Raw genomic sequence first — 19,894 nt, 5'->3', positions numbered from 1 at the left:
TCACTACTAATTAATGCTGCAATGTTAATAACTAATGTATTAATAGTCAAACCAATGTATGATCTTATTCAAGTGGCATGCAAATGGCATATTTTTTAGACACAATTGAATTTTTGTATGTAAATATTTGTTTAAGAATGAAATGCAATCTTGTTAAGGATATATATACAGTATATATATCCACACAGATATATGTATTGGTTTGATCAGGCCTTGTGTCTGAAAGATGACATGATTAATGGCTGATAAAATGTGACTTCCACAGTCAGAACAGACAACGTCTCATTCAAAGGGTCAGATGGTCACATGTCTGACTAGTTTATTAGCTGGTATAGAATATGACCATATGAACTAATAAAATTCATATTTCTGTGTTCAACCCTATGAACTGATATTTCTTCCATTAAATAATCTTTTATTATGGTACATCTGTACCATTTGTTCACTTGTACATGGCCCATAAAAACCATTGTAAATTAAAATTTCTTTACAAACGTATTATCAGGGGGATATTTGAAGCTATTAATTGGCTGGTGCATTCGTGTCTATATCCTCTGTCTCGCCACTAGCCCGGTGCTGTCCCAGTAACGTCTCATCTTGAACACAGACGGATATTTTTTCCCACGTCGGGCTGGCTGATGACACGTCTGGAGGCCGTGTCTGGCTTAATGAAGTGGAGGGTGACGGGGTTGACATATCTATATAATCACATTAATTATGTGCATCTGTCAGGAGGCCCAGTGTGAGACCCACTGCACCCCTGGCTGTTGCTATAGGGACTGGACCGAGGAGTGCCCCACAGACTCGCCCCATCGGCCCCCCGAGACCTGCCCAGACGTGACCTCTGTAGCCCTCTTTTCAACTGTGGTAGGGTAGGGTGTGTTGACGAGATGGAGAGTTGGGTAATTTCAGACAATTTTCTTTTTTTAATAGCTCAAGGGGTTCAAGATGGTGTGGATGGGTGTCTGAGAAATGGGATTTGAATATAATTGTGTGTAGACATAGCGGAAGTGTTCGTGTGATCGTTTTAATGGTGATTATAATCAGTATTGTATTTAGAAACAGAAGTGATCTGACAGACATAACATCTGCTTGAATATTTGATAACACACTCATTTTGAAGAGCTTCAGCATTGTGAAGATGATGTTCATTTCTTGCTATTCATGTGTCAGGCCTAAACGGTCTTTCAACATTACGCTAAAAAAGCCTTTTAAAACGTACTGTGAGGCTACCATGATGTTTTTTTCCGGACTATTATACACTTCTTGTTTAGTAGGTGTTACCTTGACTAAGTTTAAAAATTTCTTAATTGTTTTCAGTTGGCAAAAAAATGGTTTCAAATACACTTTATGCCATATTTAATTGGAAAATGAGACTGTAAGGGATAAATGTAGTCATGGCCAAAAGTTTTGTGATCAGATGCATTTTAAAATGGCAAAAAGGCAAAAATTGCTCATTGGCAAAAAAAAAGAACTTAATCCCAAAACCCAAAATTTAACTGTTTTTAGGCCCTGGCACAAAATGATCAGCTAACATAATTTCACTAAGCATATCTTTAGCCCATGGTACTAGTCAGGACTCAGGAGAAATCAATATATCATTCTTATTGGATTATAAGAGCAGAATGATTGGAAGAAGTGCTTCCAATCATTGTGTTCTTGGGTTAGCATTGGTTACTTCCAAAGAAAGATGTGCAGCCATCATCGCTTTGCATCAAAATGGCCTCACATGCAAGGAAATTGCTGCAATGAATATTGCACCCGAAAGAACCATTTACAGAATCATCAAAAACTTGAAGAAGAGAGCTTCAACTGCAGTGAAGAAGGCTTCAGGACGTCCCAGAGTGCCAGGACCGTCTCCTCCTGAGGAAATCAGCACCAGAATCGCATCACCGCCAGTGCAGAGCTGCTCAATAATGGCAGCAGGAGGATGTGAGTGAATCTGCATGTATAGTGAGGCGAAGAAGGGCAGCAAAGAAGCCACTTCTCTCCAAGAAATTAACAGGAAGTACAAGGATTGGACAGTAGAAGACTGGTGCAAAGTTATTTTCTCTAATGAAGCCCCCTTCTGGCTGTTTGGGACATTTGGAAAACCAATTGTCCAGAGAGGAAAAGGTAAACGCTACCACGAGTCTTGTGTCATGCCAACAGTGCAAGCATCCTGAAACCATCCATGTGTGGGGTTGCTTTTCATCCAAGAGAGTGAGCTCTCTCACAATCATGCCACAAGATAGTGGTATCAAAACATCCTGCAAGAGGAACTTCTCCCAATGATCCTGGAGCAATTTGGAGCTCTGTCACAAGGCAAGAAGAGTGATAATGTAGTAGCCGGAGATCACTACATTGAAACTTTGAATCTGTGGCCAGACAACTCCCTGGGTCTTAATGATAGAGAACCTGTGGTCAGTCCTCGTAAGGCGAGTGGACAAGCAGAAGTCCACAAATTGTGATCAACTGACTCCGAACGCTAATAAGGCAAGAAGGGACCTCCATCAGTCAGGATTTGGCCCAGAAGCTGATATCCAGCATGCCAGAGCGAATTGCAGAGGTTATAAAGAAGATATCAACACTGTAAATATTGATTTTGCATATATTGAATGTTTTTGCCAATAAAAGCCTTTAAAACTTATGAAATACGTATCGTTTTCCAGCATACAATATAAACGTGAACAATAATCTATAAAAAAATACCTGAAGCAGGAAACTGCCAATCCTTTACGAAAAATTAACGATGGTTTTACTACAAATAAAACCAGATAAAACCATGGTTATTGTAGTTAAACCATGGATTTGCTACACTAACCATAGTTTAACCACAGTATTTTAAGTAAACTGGGGTTATACAAATGATAGGCTAATCAATTCGCAAAAAAACAAAAATAAAAACGGTTAACTTAGGCTACTAGCCTACACATTTAGCATGGTTAATTTTGGCCACGACTGTACAGTTCTATCAATAATTGTACCTTGACTTCGTTAACTCAGTTAAACATTAAAACACGCCTTTCCAATTTGTTTTCAATTGTCAAAAATGTGGTTTCAGACGGTAATTTTACGTCATAGGCCTACTTAATTTTAAACGAGCCAGTGAAGTATAAACGTGGGCTTTAAGGTGTTTATAGTTTTACCTTGATTTCGTTAATTCAAAGAAACATAAGAAATACGTCTTTCCAACTTATTTTCGGTTGGCAAAATTTCGGAAAACACCGGTTTGTGTCAAGTAAAAGTGCTTTATTACTGTACTAACTCTGTCTCTTACAACCTCGTTTCCTTATGTCAAGGTTAATACACATCTTCCCTTGCTGTCCTCTGGTACCTCGATAAATACCACGAGAGCGAAAGATTAATATGTGTATTGACATAGTATTTACACAGTAGCCTACTTCATGCTTTCTATCATGAGAAATGCCCAGATTTACCTCATTATAATCATCGCCTCACTACATTAAACTAATAAAACAAATGCTATTGGTCAACACAGCACAGTCGATAGTAGGCCTAGACCTAACAGCAATTTTGTGTAGTGCAGCATTTTAAGAAGTTAAATTATTTTATGATAACTTATTGTAAATAATTTTAAGTCCTTAAAATAAACAAAGGTCAGTGAGGCCCTCTAATGTCTCAAGTGCATGAACCACTGATTTAAGTTTAGGAAAGTGTTTGAAAATGACGCAACATGCGTTAATAAATGTACGACATACTACTCAAGATGTACAAATGGAATTCTTTAATTATTATAAAACAAAGGTTAGGCTACAAGGTATCACGTCAACAAGAAGCATTCAGATGTCTGATATGGTTATGTGCCGCCCTCTTATGGACATTGCAACAAACTGACAATACTTCAGGATTGTACATGTTGTTGGTATGCAGCATTCACACAAGCACAAGTGAAAAAACATAAGCATAAAATATGATGTAATATATAGCCTAGCTAATGCCAGAAATTATGCAAATTAGCAAAAAAAATATCAAGACAACATTGTTTTCTCATATTAAAAAAAAAAACGTTGAAAGTAGAAAAGCAGCCCGTTCTGAGTGAAGATCATTTACACGAACATAATGTTTGGCTCAACAGTAATATACACGTGAGGAAAAACAGAAATAACATTTCTAATCAGGGTCAACATTGATTTTTGAATGTTGGTCTGGTGAAGTGATAATATTACTACTTTTTACTGGCTCTGATTAAAACATCTCATTAACTGCATGTATATTTAACTTCGAAGAATAGCTAAAAAAAAAATATATAAAAAAAATTATGTGAAGCCTGTTAAGGAAAACAAATATAATGCATGGTTTTTTTTTTTTTTTATATGAAGATTGCATCTCCCAATTTAAAAAAAAAGAAAAGAATTTAAGACATTAATAAAGGATGGGGTAATTATCTTATCCATTCATTACTGATGTCATGTTGTTTCAGAGGCGGGTTGCTTTTGCCCTCCCCGGAGTCTCTGTTTGGACCAGGCTGGCTGGAGTAAGAGGCCTTCTCACCCCTATCCATCGCTGTGTATTCCTCGCCCGTGGCTTTGGGCTCTTCCATTGGTGAGTGCTGCAGCATGTGATGGCTGGGGGGCGTGGCTGAGAGCATGTGATCAGGAGAGGCGCGCTCTGATTTGATGCTCAGGTTGAGGGAGGGGTGTGGCGGCGAGGAAGGAGAAGAGCACTGTGAAGGGTACGAGCAGCTTCCTCCTGATGCCATCCTGTGGACAGCGGCAGAAATACTTGTAATAAATCATTCCTGAATTTATTTTATTCTGTCATGTATGGTTAAAAAAGCCTCACCCAGAGCTCATCATGGACTGGTGGGCATCCTGGTGAGACAAAGGTTGCCAGGTGTTCATAGAATTGCGTTGAAAGCCTACAGTGTAACTCGGGTGGCTGTACTCTAAGACAGAAAGTGACCGTTAATGCTTCTTTTTAACAGTATTAACAGTATTTTTGTTACTGTATTATAATTTTGCAGACAGTGCTCTGAATAAACAGTGGGCCCCCACCTGAGGCCCCGTAGTTGCCCAGACTGTGCCCCAGTAAGCCTGACTTCCCCATCGCCATCATGTGGCCCCCAGCATGCATACTCTGATAAAGTGCTCTCTAGATAGAAAGCAAACAACAAAAAACATGTAACCACAAGGTTATTAAAATTGTATCATAAAGTATATCAGTATCATTAAGTTATATAATATTATGTATTAATATTAAATATTAATTTTAATTAATATAATATTAATATTATATTTACCGGTAATACTACATATATAGTACAACTTTAAATAATATTTTTATAAATATAATAATTTGTAAAATTTATATGAAAAATATTAATATTACACATTCATATTATATTATATAATTATATTATACAATGCATTTATAATATAATATAATTAATTGAAGTTATTATGTCATAATATATTATATATATATATTATATCATTATATTATTACATCATTAGTTATTGGACATTTAAATCACATATAATATAATATGATATAATATAATATAATGATTTATCAAATTGATATGACAAATAATATTACAAATTAATACTACATTATGCTATGTTATGAAATAATATAATATCATTTTTATGACAAATATTAATATTACAAATGAATACTACATGAAATGTCGATAATGAAGTCGATAACTTTATGAAATGTCTTTATAATATGACATGATATAATAATATAACATGATATAACATAATATAATAATTTATAAAATTGATGACAAATTTTAATATTAATACTACATTATGCTATATTATGAAATGTCTATAATAAAAAAAGTATATGAAAAATATTAATATTATTAATTATGAAATGTCAATAAAACATGACATATATACACACATTTTCATGAATACAATGATTTATAAAATGTGTATAAAAATATTAATATTATAAATGTGTATTATATTATGTATATATAATATAATATTGTTGACAAATATTATGCTCAATTATGAAATGTCTATATTTAGAACTTTAAATCATGTATTTTCATAAATAATTACATTTGAATATACATGAGCAACTAGAGCACTTGTTAATGACATATTTACACAAAATTAATACAAGGAGTAAGATAAAGTTGCCTCTTCCTCTGTACTTTAGTCATGTACAGTGACATATGTAAAGTTGGGCTATGTATAGTGAGTCATTTCTGTGTATAAGTGAGTACTTTGGTAGACTCTCTCACTGCATTGGCCAAATTGCTGCGGGTCCCACACAGTCCGCTGTGAGCATCAATGCGACGTCCGTCACCGGTCATATTCAGAGGGGGCGGAGTCTTCATCTCCAAGGCCTTGCTCAGGTTGCCATGGGAAAACATCGAGTAGCCCAGACCTTCGTTCATATGGGAAGTGAAAAACAAGATGTGGTTGAAATGAGTTTTTCAGTTTCTCTCTCCCGTTCTCTCTGTCACTCGCTGAAAGGAGAAGTTTTCCTTCGCAGACAACGTTTCTTCACTATCTATGCTTGCCACCTGTATGGAAACACACTTTGCTGATAAGTGTGAACTTGTCTTGATGTGATTGATGGCTCTGAATGTCTTGGTAAGGCTAATTTCATTGCTAAAGTTTATGTATCCTAAGTACACACAATCACATGTTTTGCATAATTTGACAGAATTAGAGGTTGATTGGAAATGGGGGGAAAAAATCACTTCTCAAGTGACATTTTTCTTGATTTCTATGTTTTCACGATACATCGGTTTCATCTCAAGTTTTAAGCAAGTAATCTTACTTTTGAAAACGCTTTTTATGGACAGTATTGATGGACACTCAAATATTGTAAAATTATAATTTTAATAATCGTTTTTATCATAGCTTGCCTTTTCATTTATAAATAAATAAACTAATGAAAAAAAAAACACAAAACAAATAAATAAAGAAGATCTCATAACTTTTGAAAAAAACTTTTTATGGACGATATTGTCGCGACTGACGGACAGTAATTTTCACTCAATAAATGAATTGTTTATTGCCACTCTTTATCTAGAATTTTTTTTTTTTATAATATCGATAACACTTTAAAATAAGGATTCATACTTTAGTTAACACACTGTAAAAATGATTGTTGGTTTAACTTAAAAAAGTAAGTAACCTGGTTACCTTATAATTTTGAGTTCATCGAAATTAAAGATTTGAGTTAATACAATGAAGGAGATTGTTTTATTCAACAGAAACTCTAAATATTAGTTGATTTGAGAAAAGAAAAAAGTTGGGAAAACAAATGAAAATATATATTTTTTTTACAGTGAGAATGAATAATACTTCTACAGCACTTATTAATTTTAGTTAATGTTAATTTCATAATTTGCTAATATATTTTGGAAATCAAAAGTTGTGTCTGTTAACATTAGTTAATGCACTGTGAACTAACATGAACAAACAATGAACAGCCGGATCTTTATTAACTAACATAAACAAAGATTAATAAATACTGTAACAAATGTATTGCTCATTGTTAACAAATGTTAACCAATGAGACCTTATTATAAAGTGTTACCATAATATTTTTCATCGTGAAGTTTCTTTTTTGTCAGAATAAATGAAGGTTTAAAAATGTTCAAATAAAGGAAAGCAAAAAAAATCATTTTTTATCAATGTGACCTTTGACCAGGAAAATAAATCATGTTATTTGTAAGTATCAAGCCCTGGGACATTAAAGCTCCCATAGTTAAAGAAAAATCACACGTTAAACCTGAAAACCTGAACGTCTGCCTCTACATCAAACTATTTCATATTCCATTTCAAGACCACCGTCACAATTAGAAGCTGCGTTCTGATGCATGTGACACTTCTGCTAGCTTTTAGCGCTGGATTCTGACCACAGGTCGCTTTGAGTAGAATATTCCAATGCTGCACTACTAATAGTAATATGGAGGCGCTGCATCAAAGTCCAGCAGGTGTGACATTCTGCTCAGAAACCACAGCTCTGTCTTCAGCTACTGTTTCATATGCCTGTATGTGTGTGTGGTTGAGACGGTGGGCTGTTTCATATATGAGAACTTCCTGTGCGCAAGTACTAAAATACTCAACTTGGGGAGCGTTCCCCACTGCCTTTCAGTGTAACACCATCCGATAATGACTATAATAAGTGGTAAACAGTTTTAGTGGTTCGTCTACTAAACATTTAGTGGAACAGAAATACGGTTTATGTGGTACATACACCGTAGTTTATGCAGTTAAAACCACACTGTGTAACTTCTTTTGTTCGAAACAAACAAAATTTAAGTAATGACTGAGTACCCAAACTAACAAGGAATATTCTCAGAATTTTGGATTACAACGTTCTTCTAGTAATCTGGACTTTAATGTTCTCAAAACGTTATTGAATATTGTTCATGGAACGTTTTACTTCTGAAACGTCGTTGGTTGTTTGTCTAATGTTTTTTAAATGTTAGCCTAAAACACTGTAAAAATATATTTTAGGTTTAAATGAAAAAAGTAAGTAACCTGGTTGCCTTAAAGGGATAGTTCACCCAAAAATGAAAATTCTGTCAGTAATTACTCACCCTCATGTTGTTCCAACCCCGTAAGAATTTCGTTCATCTTCGGAACACAAATTAAGATATTTTTGATGAAATCTGAGAGCTGGCTCACTCCTCCATAGGCTACAAGGTAATTTCATCTGCCAGCCCAGAAAAGTTAGTAAAGACATCGTTAAAATAGTCCAAGTGACTACTGTGGCTCAACCTTAAGTTTATCAAGCGACGAGAATACTTTTTGTGCGAAAAAAAAAAACTATTAATAACTAATAAATTCAACTATTAATTTTCTTCTGTGTGGGCCTCTGAGTGAGTTCACGAGAGCGCCACGACGCATGCGCGAGAACTGAGAAGATGACGCTCACGATCATTTGATGGGAAAGTGTGAAAGGTAAGCCATTCATTTTGCGGCATCCAGGAAATGCACACTTTAGAACCGTTTATATACTGTCTGTTTTAAACACTACATCGAGACCCATCTGCGTCATCTTCTCAGTTCGCGCATGCGTCGTGGCGCTCTCGTGAACTCACGTCAGAGGCCCACACAGAAGAAAATGAATGGTTGAATAAAGTCGTTATTTTTGTTTTTTTGTTTTAAATTTAAGTTTAATTTAATTCATTTAAAAAAATGAGTTAATACAATGAAGGAGATTGGTTTAACCAACAGAAACTCAAAATATTATGTTATCTGAACCACATAAATTATCTAAGTTGATTTGACAAAAGAATAAATGTTGTGAAAACAAATCATTTAAATTCGAAAAATTATATGAGCAATAAGTTATGCCAACATATGTTTTTACATTGCTTCAACTCATCAACATAAGATAAGCAATTTTCAACTTTTTTTGTTATACAAGATTCAGCTAATTTTTTAAGTAAGTTTAATGTAATTTAAGTTGAAATAACTTAAACATCGAAGTTGATTGTACTTAAAAATTTAAGGCAGCAACTTTTTGTTTCAGAACGTTCAGAGAACATTCAAAAGTAATGTTCTCAAAATGTTTGCAAGATGATAAAATGAAATGTTTCCTTAAAGTTCGCATAACAACAAAAAAAAACGTAAAAAACTGGACGTGTTTAAAGTTGCGAACATTCAGATTAATGCTTTCATAACTTAATGGGAACGTTAGCAAAATGTTCGTTTGAGCATATTTTTGTTTGCTGGGTACATCATAAAGCCATCATCCAAACCGTGTTTTGCCTTACACTAAATGATTATGGTGAGCCTATAATAATTGTATTTTAGAGTTGTCCTGGGAAAATAGACCATTTGGGTGTTTGCAAACATTGATGACATGTTTTGTGGGCGGAGCCTACCTGGTGGCAGTAAGTGGCAGTTCGGCAGTCTGTGGAAGCCTCGGAATTAAAGTATAAAAAAAAGCAATTTCGAGGTAATATCACAATTCTGCCTTTTTTTTTCTTGCAATTCTGAGTTTATATCTCACAATTCTGATGTGAAAAGTAGGGTAATCATCACAGGTTTCATCAGCCCAGCATGTTTGTTTAACAGCTTGCACCCATTAACGTCTGTGTTTCACTTCAAAGGAAACTTTGATGACGGTATTCTGTAAAAAATTAACACCATTTTCTTTTTTTTCATTCTGATTCTGACATCTAAAGGCACAACAAGTCATTTTCTCTCTTATTCCATGGATCTCGTCCGTTTTCCTCCACTTGTTACCACTGTTTCTGCCACCACAAAGCTAACGTAGCTGCAAGTGACGTAACTGTGATGTCTGCTCCCAAAAAAAACGTATGTAGCCCCGCCCCTTTTTAGCGCCACGCTCGTTGTGTAATGTCTTCCGGTTTGTATTTCCACAGCATGAAGGTAAGATCTTACGGATTTATGAATGAACCGCTCATTTTAAAATCTTCCGGGTCTAACTGACATTTGTTACCACATTCGCTTCAAACATTACAATGCTCATGATAACTTTCGTTAACTCTACAATAAGTAAATCCACTTCACCAGCTAATTACTCTTCGACGATTTGCCAAAGTTTAAAGACAAAATTCGAAAGATGGCTGCGCTCATGTTTCTCTGGCGCATATTATAGTTTGCAAGCAAAACGGGAATGCGACAGTACCCGTAACAAAACAAGAATCAACATTTGCATAGCATTACGTATTCTGTGCACTGACTAGGTTCAAAAAACAATGTTTATGTTGATAACAACGCCAATCTCTAAACCAGTTACTACTCTACTTGCCTATAAATAGCCCATGCCAAGTTATAGTATCCACCATTATCTGATATGAATACCAATTGTTGTAATTGGCCATTTTTTGTTTGTTTTTAAAAAGTTTTTATTGAAGATACATGCGTAGCTTTAAATATAGAACTAGCCTTTATTTTAATAGTGAATGACAAGTGTAGTTATGTTATCAAATATTTAGAAATGTCTTTCTAATACCTGAATGCGGTCCCATAAGGGCCGGATGAGAGTTGGAGCTGACAGAACTGGTTGAGCCCGGCCTGCTACACAAAGGTTTGTAGGATGGAGCCCGATGGGCACCCAGGTTTGGATTGGAGGAGTTGCTGTAGCCGTTTTCAGTACTTGCACCCATCACTTCTGAAGGGAGGAGCGATGGAGCCTAAAGGATTTAAGGAACTGTACTTCAGAAGAACGCATATGAACATTCGGCTCAGAAATTGTCATCTGAAAGATTCTACTAACATAATAGCGTTGGCGAGCGATGGAGAGGTCCATGCCGTCGTGATATTTCTCCGTTCCCATCGGCGCGCTGTCTTCGTGTTCGAGCTCTGAACTCTCCAGTCCCAAACCTTTCCTTCTCAAAGTCTGGAGCGCTCAGAGAGAAAGAGGAGAAAAGAGAGAATAGTATGAGGAGAAGTTGGATCAGGAAATCACACAGGCTGAATTCCATCTCCCATTTGAGCACCACAGCTCGGTTTTCTAATGAAATACTAAAAGAAATGTAAAACTTTACACAATTTTATGTTAGATACAATGCATATATATAAAGCTAAATATACAAGTGCAACAAAAATATATAAGCTATTATTTTATAACTAATATATATACACACTAAAGTTTTTTTCTTTTTTGAGAGAAGTCTCTTATGCTCACCAAGGCTGCATTTATTTGGTACAAAATACAGTAAAAACAGAAATATTGTGAAATATTAGTACAGTTTAAAATGTACAAATGTTCAGCATCATTATCAGTCACATGATCCTTCAGAAATCACTCTGAAAACATGCAGATTTGATGCTCAAGAAACATTTCTTATAATTATCAGTGTTGAAAACAAGTGTGCTGTTTAATATTTTAATCTTTTTTCAGGATTCTTATAAAAATTTCAAAAGAACAGCATTTATTTGAAATAGAAATCCAACTTTTGTGACATTATAAATATCTTTACTGTCACTTTTGACCAATTGATTGTGTCCTTGCTGAATAAAAGTGTTGATTACAAACTTTGTATATTTTTATATGTATTTTTTTTATTATATTTCATTATAATTATAAAATAAGAAAAGAAAAAAAAGAAAAATAAGGTCTGGATTTTTTGCTCTAAATATACAGGCAAATCTACAAATCTGTTCAAGACAAAACATCTCCAGCTTCATGTTGATCAAATTCTCATCGTACGTCTATATTATGCCTGTTTAAAATTGGGACTTTGTTTGGTTACTTTACAATTAAATTAAGCAGAGTGTAACCGTAGCGGTAGCCCACCTGATTTGGTGATTTATTAATAATGAAAACCCTTCAGAAGGGAGAGATTTGGCATGTACCTCCAGTATGTCAGTATTCGTACGGCTCTCATGAGGTTCACTGTATTCGGTGTACTTTAACAGAACTTTGTCCATATCAGTGCTGGCGTACTGGAAAAGACGGTTAGTGCTGTTGAAGATGATGAGAGCGATCTCACAGTCGCACAACACGCTCAGCTCGTAAGCCTTTTTCATCAGACCAAATTTGCGCTTGGTAAATGTCACCTTGAAGAAGAGAACAAACCACAGGACTATTGTTACAAAAACATCTGATAGATGCCACAAAGCTATAATGGTTTAACTTCTCACGCTGTCTTTTCGGAGTCTTTTTTTGGACATGTTTTCTTCGCCCCTAAGTAAAAGCCGTGTTTCACACCTTGAGATAATTTGACTTGGATTAAAACATCGCTTTCTGATGTAGAGCAGACGTTAATCAGGTGTGAAAACATCACATAATTTAGTCCTGGTGGTCTGAAGAGAAAGGTTTGAAAATAGTTTGTTGTCATACTATATATTATTACAAATATCTTATTTTCTTTGCCCCTAAAGTAACTTTTTGGCTGCCAAAACCAACACTGTGTGGGCGGAATAAAAAAAGAAAAATAATTCACTGATAATACAGGCTAACATCCACCAATCAAAACCAAGCCCCACCCAACATTACTTCCTACTTAATATTCACTTTCACACAGAAAACGTTTGAATGTCATTTTCTGTTGAATTTAAACAGCGTGGTATGAAGTGAAAAGAGTACAGACCTGACGATTTCGCTGATCAAGAATCCGAGATATCTGTATTTTCTTCCGCCCCATGATGCTTTGTGTTCAGAGCGGGTTTTTTCTAAATCAACAGGACTAAAATGTAAAAAACAAAATGTCATTTATTAGTAGAATGTGTGGCATGTGAAACACTTTATTAAATGTTTATATCATTTACAGAAAATAACAGAGATATGAGAAACTGAGCATAATATATTATAAAAACAATATATTTTGTAGTAAAATAGTATATATCTATATGCACAACAATTCACAATAATCATATTTCTGCAGAAACATATGTATTGCTTTTGTAAATATAATGGTAACTACTCATGCGTGATGTGTTCAACCAATACCAACTTCAACCCCAACTTCCCATCCAAGGATTACGGACGTTTGTGTACTTATACCCTCCAGAGGGTTAGTAGGGAGTAAAGTTAGCCCAGGCGCGCAGGCTAACACCCCCACAGTCTGGGTTATCCCAGCACAAACATGAGCATTTCCACAGGGCACAGGTTAAAAATATGACATCTCTATTTAAAGGTAAAGTTAGCATTAGCGTTACAACCACACTTATAATAATAGTGTTTCAATGAAGGGAAAGTTCCTGTCCACCCCCTGTTCTCCCATGAGCGAAATGGACACCAACAGTTGATTTGGGGGTGGGGGAGGGGTAGTAAAGTTTCCTAGTTGAAGGTCATCATTCATCAGAAAAGTTTGAGCCAATTAGAGATAATTGGTGATGCATTTCACAGATCTTAGCCTGGGTGATTGCTATAGCTAAAGCTAACAACTTTGGCTTAAAAATTAAACATAAAAATCTGCACTCAATACATCTGCTTTGCTATTTTAAAGCACATTTCATAGTGAAGTTGCACTAGAATAACTATTTTTAGAGCTAACATGCTAGTAGCTAACAATTTGGTGAGTTTATTGCAGCTAGAATCAGCTAAGCTGTTAGCTGCATTTGACGACACTGAGATCTAGTTGCTGACATAAAAAGCAAAAAAACACAAATACAGTCATTTGATGTTGATAAGAAGCACACTTAATCTGACATAGCAAAAATAGCTGTAGGTCTACGTTAGGCTTGAATCTTCATTTGTCTTGGCCTATAAATAAGTGAAATACAATCATAAAGTTGGCTTTAATCTAACTGGGAAATGTCTTTCAGGCCTACCCCTGCTGTTAGCATAGTGGCTAACTGCTAATGTAAAAGCCCCGGGACTTCAGCTATGCTTTTTTCCTCTCATATATCAGGCATGTGTAACCTCATCTATTTTTAAAATCTCAAAGCCAATGGTTTACGGAGAGAGCGCCGCTGTTCCCACGATCCATGAGTGCCCGTTGCCACACCCACCCCTTGGCACACAGGCAGACAAGTGGAGGAATCCTTGTTTTGTGCCATTATAACCATATAAAGAGAATACCAGAATGATATTCTCCACGCACACACACACACACACACACCTAAAGGATTTGACAGGTGGCCTGCATCAGGGTCAGGCAGTTGGTCATGAGATATAAATGTAATGCGAGGAAGTGAGAAGCATTTGTGACAAGATTGCTATCACCAAACTATGTGTCGGGCTAAGTTTAAAGTTCCTCAAATTTGTCAATGCATTTGCTTTTGCATCTTGCAAACCAATGTGACTATAAGCGACATTACAAAGTTCATCTTTAACTCTGGTTTTCAGTGACTTGTCTCAACAAACTGATTTATGATGCTATAGTAGACATAACCACAGACAGAAATGCCATGTACAATGGCAATTCATAAATAAGTTTTGGCGAATTTTTGTTTCCATGCTTATGTTATGCACACCACCGACGGTTATGGAAGTGAAAATCATACATTTTCGCATGAATCAAATTGTACGAACTCAACCAACTTGCCAAAACGTAAAATTGTTACATTTTCTTATAATATATATACACAAAAAACACTTAATTTTAACATTTTAACTTAAATAGTACGAAATCATATGAATTTGCCACTAATTCGCCATAATGTAAAATAGTTAGCTACATTTTCTCATGAAATGGGGTTGTCTATTCAGATTTTTGAGGAAAGTGCGAGCCAAACGCTGTGGTGGAAATCACCTTTGGTCGTCAAGCACGATAATAAATCTTTATATTAAAATTCTATTTTAAAAATATATATATAAAATATACAATAATATATATTTTATTATTTATACATTTATACATTTTCTTATATATTATTTATATATTTTTTTTATTATTATAAAATGCAACAAAAAAAATTCTAACATGCTGGGAACTGGAAATCCACGATTCGGTTTTAACAATGCTATGCTAAAACAAATGCATTAAGAAAATATGACTAATCTGAAAATATCAATTAAACAGTGACAAAATGTTAAAAAATTGTGTTGCTCAATTAGCTACTGCATACAGAAAAATAAAACAAAAATCCAAGTGTAATTTACTGATTCAGCTGGACTGCACATGAAATTACATTAAAAAAAAAAAAAAAAATGAAAAGACGTAGTTCGTAATATTGCAACTATTGCACCTCTGGATCCTGTCTGCCCTCGGTGTACATTCAGCTTCCTGTGCGATTCTCCCAGAGGCCAGACAGTGGAAAAGAATCCACACAAACAGTGGCAGTGTTACATAGCACTCGCTTTGGGGCCGGAGGGAACTAATTTCTGGGTCCCTCATGGGGACAACACCACCAGAGCTCCAACAACAAACACCTTTTGTGGAGACTAGTCAAAGCTGTTGGAGCTGGGGAAGGCAACTAAATGAGCTCTAGAACACTACAGCAAATAATTATTTGCTAATGGACGTCAAAACTGTTTCAAAACCACATGCAACTGGCACCTGTAGCGTACAGACACTTCAGCTGTTGGTGGCTGAAGCTAATGGTTTGTATGCGCATGCATCGGTGGGATGAGAAACCTGGGTGAGCCAAAAATAGTAAGTAAGACTTATATTTGCATACCAAATGACAAGTGCAAACGGTCTAAGAAACACAATAAGCAAAAGGAAGGCTGCATATGCTTTACAAATGGTTATGGCACAACATTATCGTTTGTATTATTATCAAAGCACTTAAATTGTGCTGCAGTAAATGCGCAGTTTTAAGATATGCGCTGGACGTATGGTTTCTGTATTTTGCAAAATGCAGCAAGGTCCCTGGGGTTTAAAATTACATCCAGGTGCAAGGAAGGACATCTATTAGATGACACAAATGAGTTTTACCGCAGGATTTCACCTTTTGGTTGACCTTTGTAGGCTGTTCAAGTGGCAAAGCCTGCAACTGCAAGGTTCTAGGTTTGATTCCCAAGGAGTGCGCATTGCATACTACAAATTTGTACATTTAGAATGCAATATAAGTTGATTTGCCAAAATAAATAAATAATCTGCTAAATCAAAACATATAATAGCATATCCCAAAGGAATAATCATCTTGAAATAACGCTAAAACGGTAAATCTGCACATTAACCAGTGTGTTGAGGAAAAAAAGCGTTAATAACACTTTATGTAATAAATAATACATTCTGCATTAGTTTCTCACATTCTCAAGGTAACACGTCGATAGTGGCTTGATTAGAACAAGTGAGTGAACTAAAGGCCTTGTTTTTGTGCTGATCTTCTATGCTTTCAATATTTGTGTATATATACACACACACACACACACACACACACACACACACACACACACACATATATATATATGTATAATGCGCATGTGTGTGTATAATATATATATACATCAAATGTTAATAGTTATATAAATAGTTCAACCTGTCATTCCAATAACTCTCCTATTCCAGGGTCACTCAAATGTAAGACTAAACGCAAAAATATAGCAAGCTACACTGTTATATACTTAATAGGCTATAACTATTTAAAAATAATATTATATCTCACCTGGTTTTGACAATTAACCAGTCGGTTGAGTCGTTAAGAACAGCGTCACCAGTCAGCAAAAGAAGATGGATCAGTTGAATGAGTTCGTTGAGTTGACATCACCTGATGATCGTCGAGCTCTTTTTGACAACAGCGCATCTCCAGCTGTTCTTACTGTAGCAGCATCATGCGGAGAATACCACGCCCCCTCAGCGTTTCCATTGGCTGAAAGAGACGCCAATCATCTCCAGCTGTTCCTACAGCAACGTCATCATACAGAAAATGCCACGCCCCTCCGGCGTTCCCATTGGCTGAAAGAGACGCCCATCACCTACGCCTGTTGTGTTCTTGGTCTCACACGGCTCTGTTGAGTTTTATTGGCTGCTAAAGACGCCATCACTTTCAATCTGTCATTCATTTAATGAAAACCTCATCCGATACTCTAAATGGACACTTAAATATTAAGCGTATAAGGGTTATATTTAAAGATGTTGTTAAAGTGAAACAGCGAAAAGAAGGAACTAGCCTAGCTCTCTCTCTCCATAAGAACACTGTCGTTTAGCTTATCAACACTCTATAATAACGTTTATTAAGAACAGTTATTTAGTTTGGCAGGAATTTATTTATTTATAGAAACGTAGGGAACACGTTATGAAACAATGTTATATTTGATTAATTATAGTTCATAAATATGTGTATATAACAATTTTCCAGAAAAAAAAATCTATTTTCTTATTGACGATTCACATTATTAAAATTAATCTGAAATTCCAAAAATACCTATAGGCTATCTTATTTTGTTTACAGTATTGTAATTATTTTTTACAATATTAAACATCACCATATATATATATATATATATATATATATATATATATATATATATATATATATATATATATATATATATTCACAATTTCATAGGGGACAGAACTTCATTGCATGCACTTTCATCTCAACATGTAATGCAACTTTAGCTTTATAGTGTAAAATATCTTAGCAGACTCGCACTGGCTACTTCCCATAAAAAGTGACAATGAGATGCACATCTACTGTACATGCTGTGAAGAGGTTACTAATATCTCTCAGCATTTCTCAGAGGCTTCATTTCCCCTCAGAGAGTTTAATCTGTATATCATCTGATGCAAGAATTAGCAAACTCATGTCATGCTCCCGAAAGTCCCTCAGCATCCCCACTGCAGGAAGCTCAGTGTATTCCCTTCAGTCTGGAGAGAATACATAAAAACAATACATTTTCACAGTGATGCCAGAAGAACCATTTTTGGGTTCCTCAAAGAACCTTTCAGTGAACAGTTCTCAAAAGAAAAAGAAAGTTCTTAGTGTGAAGAACATTTTAAAAATCGAACCTTTTTGTACTATAAACAACCTTTTGTGCAAATGAAACGTTTCCATGGATGTTAAAGGCTCTTCATGGAACCTTAGATGCCAATAAAGAACCTATATTTGATTCTGAAGAAATAACCTTTCACAGAACAGTTCTTGAAAGAACTATTTTTTATTAGTTTAGAGAACATTTAAAAGAACCTTTTGTCCAAAGGTTCCGTGGTTGTTAAAACTACTTGGAACCATGGATGCCAACAAACCTTTATTAACTCAAATGTCCAATGAAGCTCTTTCTGATAATAATAATAATACATTTTATTTGTAATGCGCTTTTCTTAAACCCAAAGTGTTACAGTAAAATAAACAGAAACAACAAGGGCAGTACAACAATTAATTAAAGAAAAACAGCCTTAAATAGATGTGCCTTAATCAACTTTTTCAAGTGTCCCAACGTTGGTGCATTTCTGATGGTAAGAGGAAGCACATTCCATAGCTTGGGGGGCTTTGTATGAAAAGGCTCTTTCCCCCATGGTCTTAAGCTTACATGAAGGCTGATGTAGCAAAAGAGAGTTAGCAGAACGGAGAGAACGTGATGGAGTGTAAGGGCTAATGAGATCACAAAGACACTCTGGTGCAGTCCCATATAGTATGTTAAAATAAGAATTTTAAAATCAATTCTCGCATTTATGTGAAGCCAGTGCAACTGTGAAAGCACCGGTGTAATGTGTTCACGAGGAGAAGTACGAGTGAGCACACGGGCGGCAGAATTTTGAATATACTCTAGCCTGCTCAGAGATTTAGCTGGAAGGCCAGAGAACAAGGCATTACAGTAATCTAACCTAGTTGTAATGAAGGCATGTATAAGCCTTTCTGTGTCTGCAAAAAGAGAGGAAAAAGTCTGAATTGAGCAACGTTTCTCAGATGGTAAAAAGCAGTTTTAGAGATGTATTTTTTATGTGCTTCAAATGTTAACTGAGGATCAAAAATTACACCAAGATTCTGCACCTGTGAAGTGGGAATGTACCAATCTGCTTTAATTCAGTTTTGGAGCCGTTCAGCTATAGGAACTTATTCTGCATCCATATACTGATCTCGATCTCTGCTAGACAACTACGCAAAGCTATTAATGAGCAATGGACATCAGGACTAGTGGTGATGTAAATCTATGTATCATCCGTATCATTGTTTCCTGATGATCTGCCCAGGTAGAAGCATGTAAATGTTAAATAAAATTGGACCCAACACTGAACCCTGAGGAACTCCCTGTCGAACAGGCACGGTATCAGATTTATAATTACCCAAGCTTACAAACTGGGCACGATTCGATAAATAAGACCGAAACCTCAATTTCAAATTATGAAATGCGTTAGGTGAGAAAAATCATATACTAAGAATCATAATAAGACTCTCATATAACTAGCCTACTGACTTCTGGGTTCTTTAAAGCATCATTATATGCATCAAACTAGTTCTTTCTTCTTTGTGGTACTATATATGGCATGGCAGTCGGGTGTAAACACTTTTTTAGGCAACTGGAACCTTTATGTAAAGTGCATTACAAATGTATAGTGGTTATTAAATTATACCTAACTTAATTGGGTCTCAGTTAAATAAAGGAAACTCTGGAAAGTGTCAAGTGTCAACTTGTTTTCTTTTTTTTTCCCTGA

At 35.5% G+C, this 19,894-nt stretch overlaps 1 protein-coding gene across 2 annotated transcripts; it reads right to left on the bottom strand.

The window, feature by feature from the left end:
• Nucleotides 1–3,705: 3,705 nt before the first annotated feature.
• On the bottom strand, nucleotides 3,706–17,067 carry mef2b (myocyte enhancer factor 2b). Of its 2 annotated transcripts, none has more exons than XM_084415650.1 (9): nucleotides 16,905–17,067; nucleotides 12,998–13,093; nucleotides 12,261–12,464; nucleotides 11,179–11,301; nucleotides 10,915–11,095; nucleotides 6,188–6,351; nucleotides 4,998–5,094; nucleotides 4,786–4,888; nucleotides 3,706–4,703 (listed from the first exon to the last, which is right to left on the bottom strand). In XM_084415650.1, the coding sequence occupies exons 2-9, from the start codon at nucleotides 13,049–13,051 to the stop codon at nucleotides 4,385–4,387; spliced, it is 1,245 nt and encodes a 414-aa protein (XP_084271776.1). In that variant the 5' UTR covers nucleotides 13,052–13,093; nucleotides 16,905–17,067; the 3' UTR covers nucleotides 3,706–4,384. The 2 variants fall into 2 exon arrangements, with proteins under 2 accessions (XP_084271776.1, XP_084271777.1); XM_084415651.1 differs by having other exon boundaries at nucleotides 6,206–6,351; nucleotides 16,905–17,035.
• Nucleotides 17,068–19,894: the final 2,827 nt, after the last annotated feature.

This window comes from Rutilus rutilus (assembly GCF_951802725.1).
Source record: "Rutilus rutilus genome assembly, chromosome: 8".
NCBI lineage: Eukaryota > Metazoa > Chordata > Actinopteri > Cypriniformes > Leuciscidae > Rutilus > Rutilus rutilus.
The sequence above is the reverse complement of the archived record's forward strand: the minus strand, read 5'-3'. Positions and strand labels throughout refer to the sequence as shown.

What these genes read in the sequence shown, in the direction of transcription:
- mef2b (XM_084415650.1), bottom strand. Translation starts at nt 13,051, where the DNA reads ATGGGGCGGAAGAAAATACAGATATCTCGGATTCTTGATCAGCGAAAT. An exon ending in GGGCAACTACGGGGCCTCAG is followed by an intron (nt 4,889 to 4,997) that starts GTGGGGGCCCAC and finishes TTTCTGTCTTAG; the next exon opens with AGTACAGCCACCCGAGTTAC. An exon ending in CAGTCCATGATGAGCTCTGG is followed by an intron (nt 4,704 to 4,785) that starts GTGAGGCTTTTT and finishes CGCTGTCCACAG; the next exon opens with GATGGCATCAGGAGGAAGCT.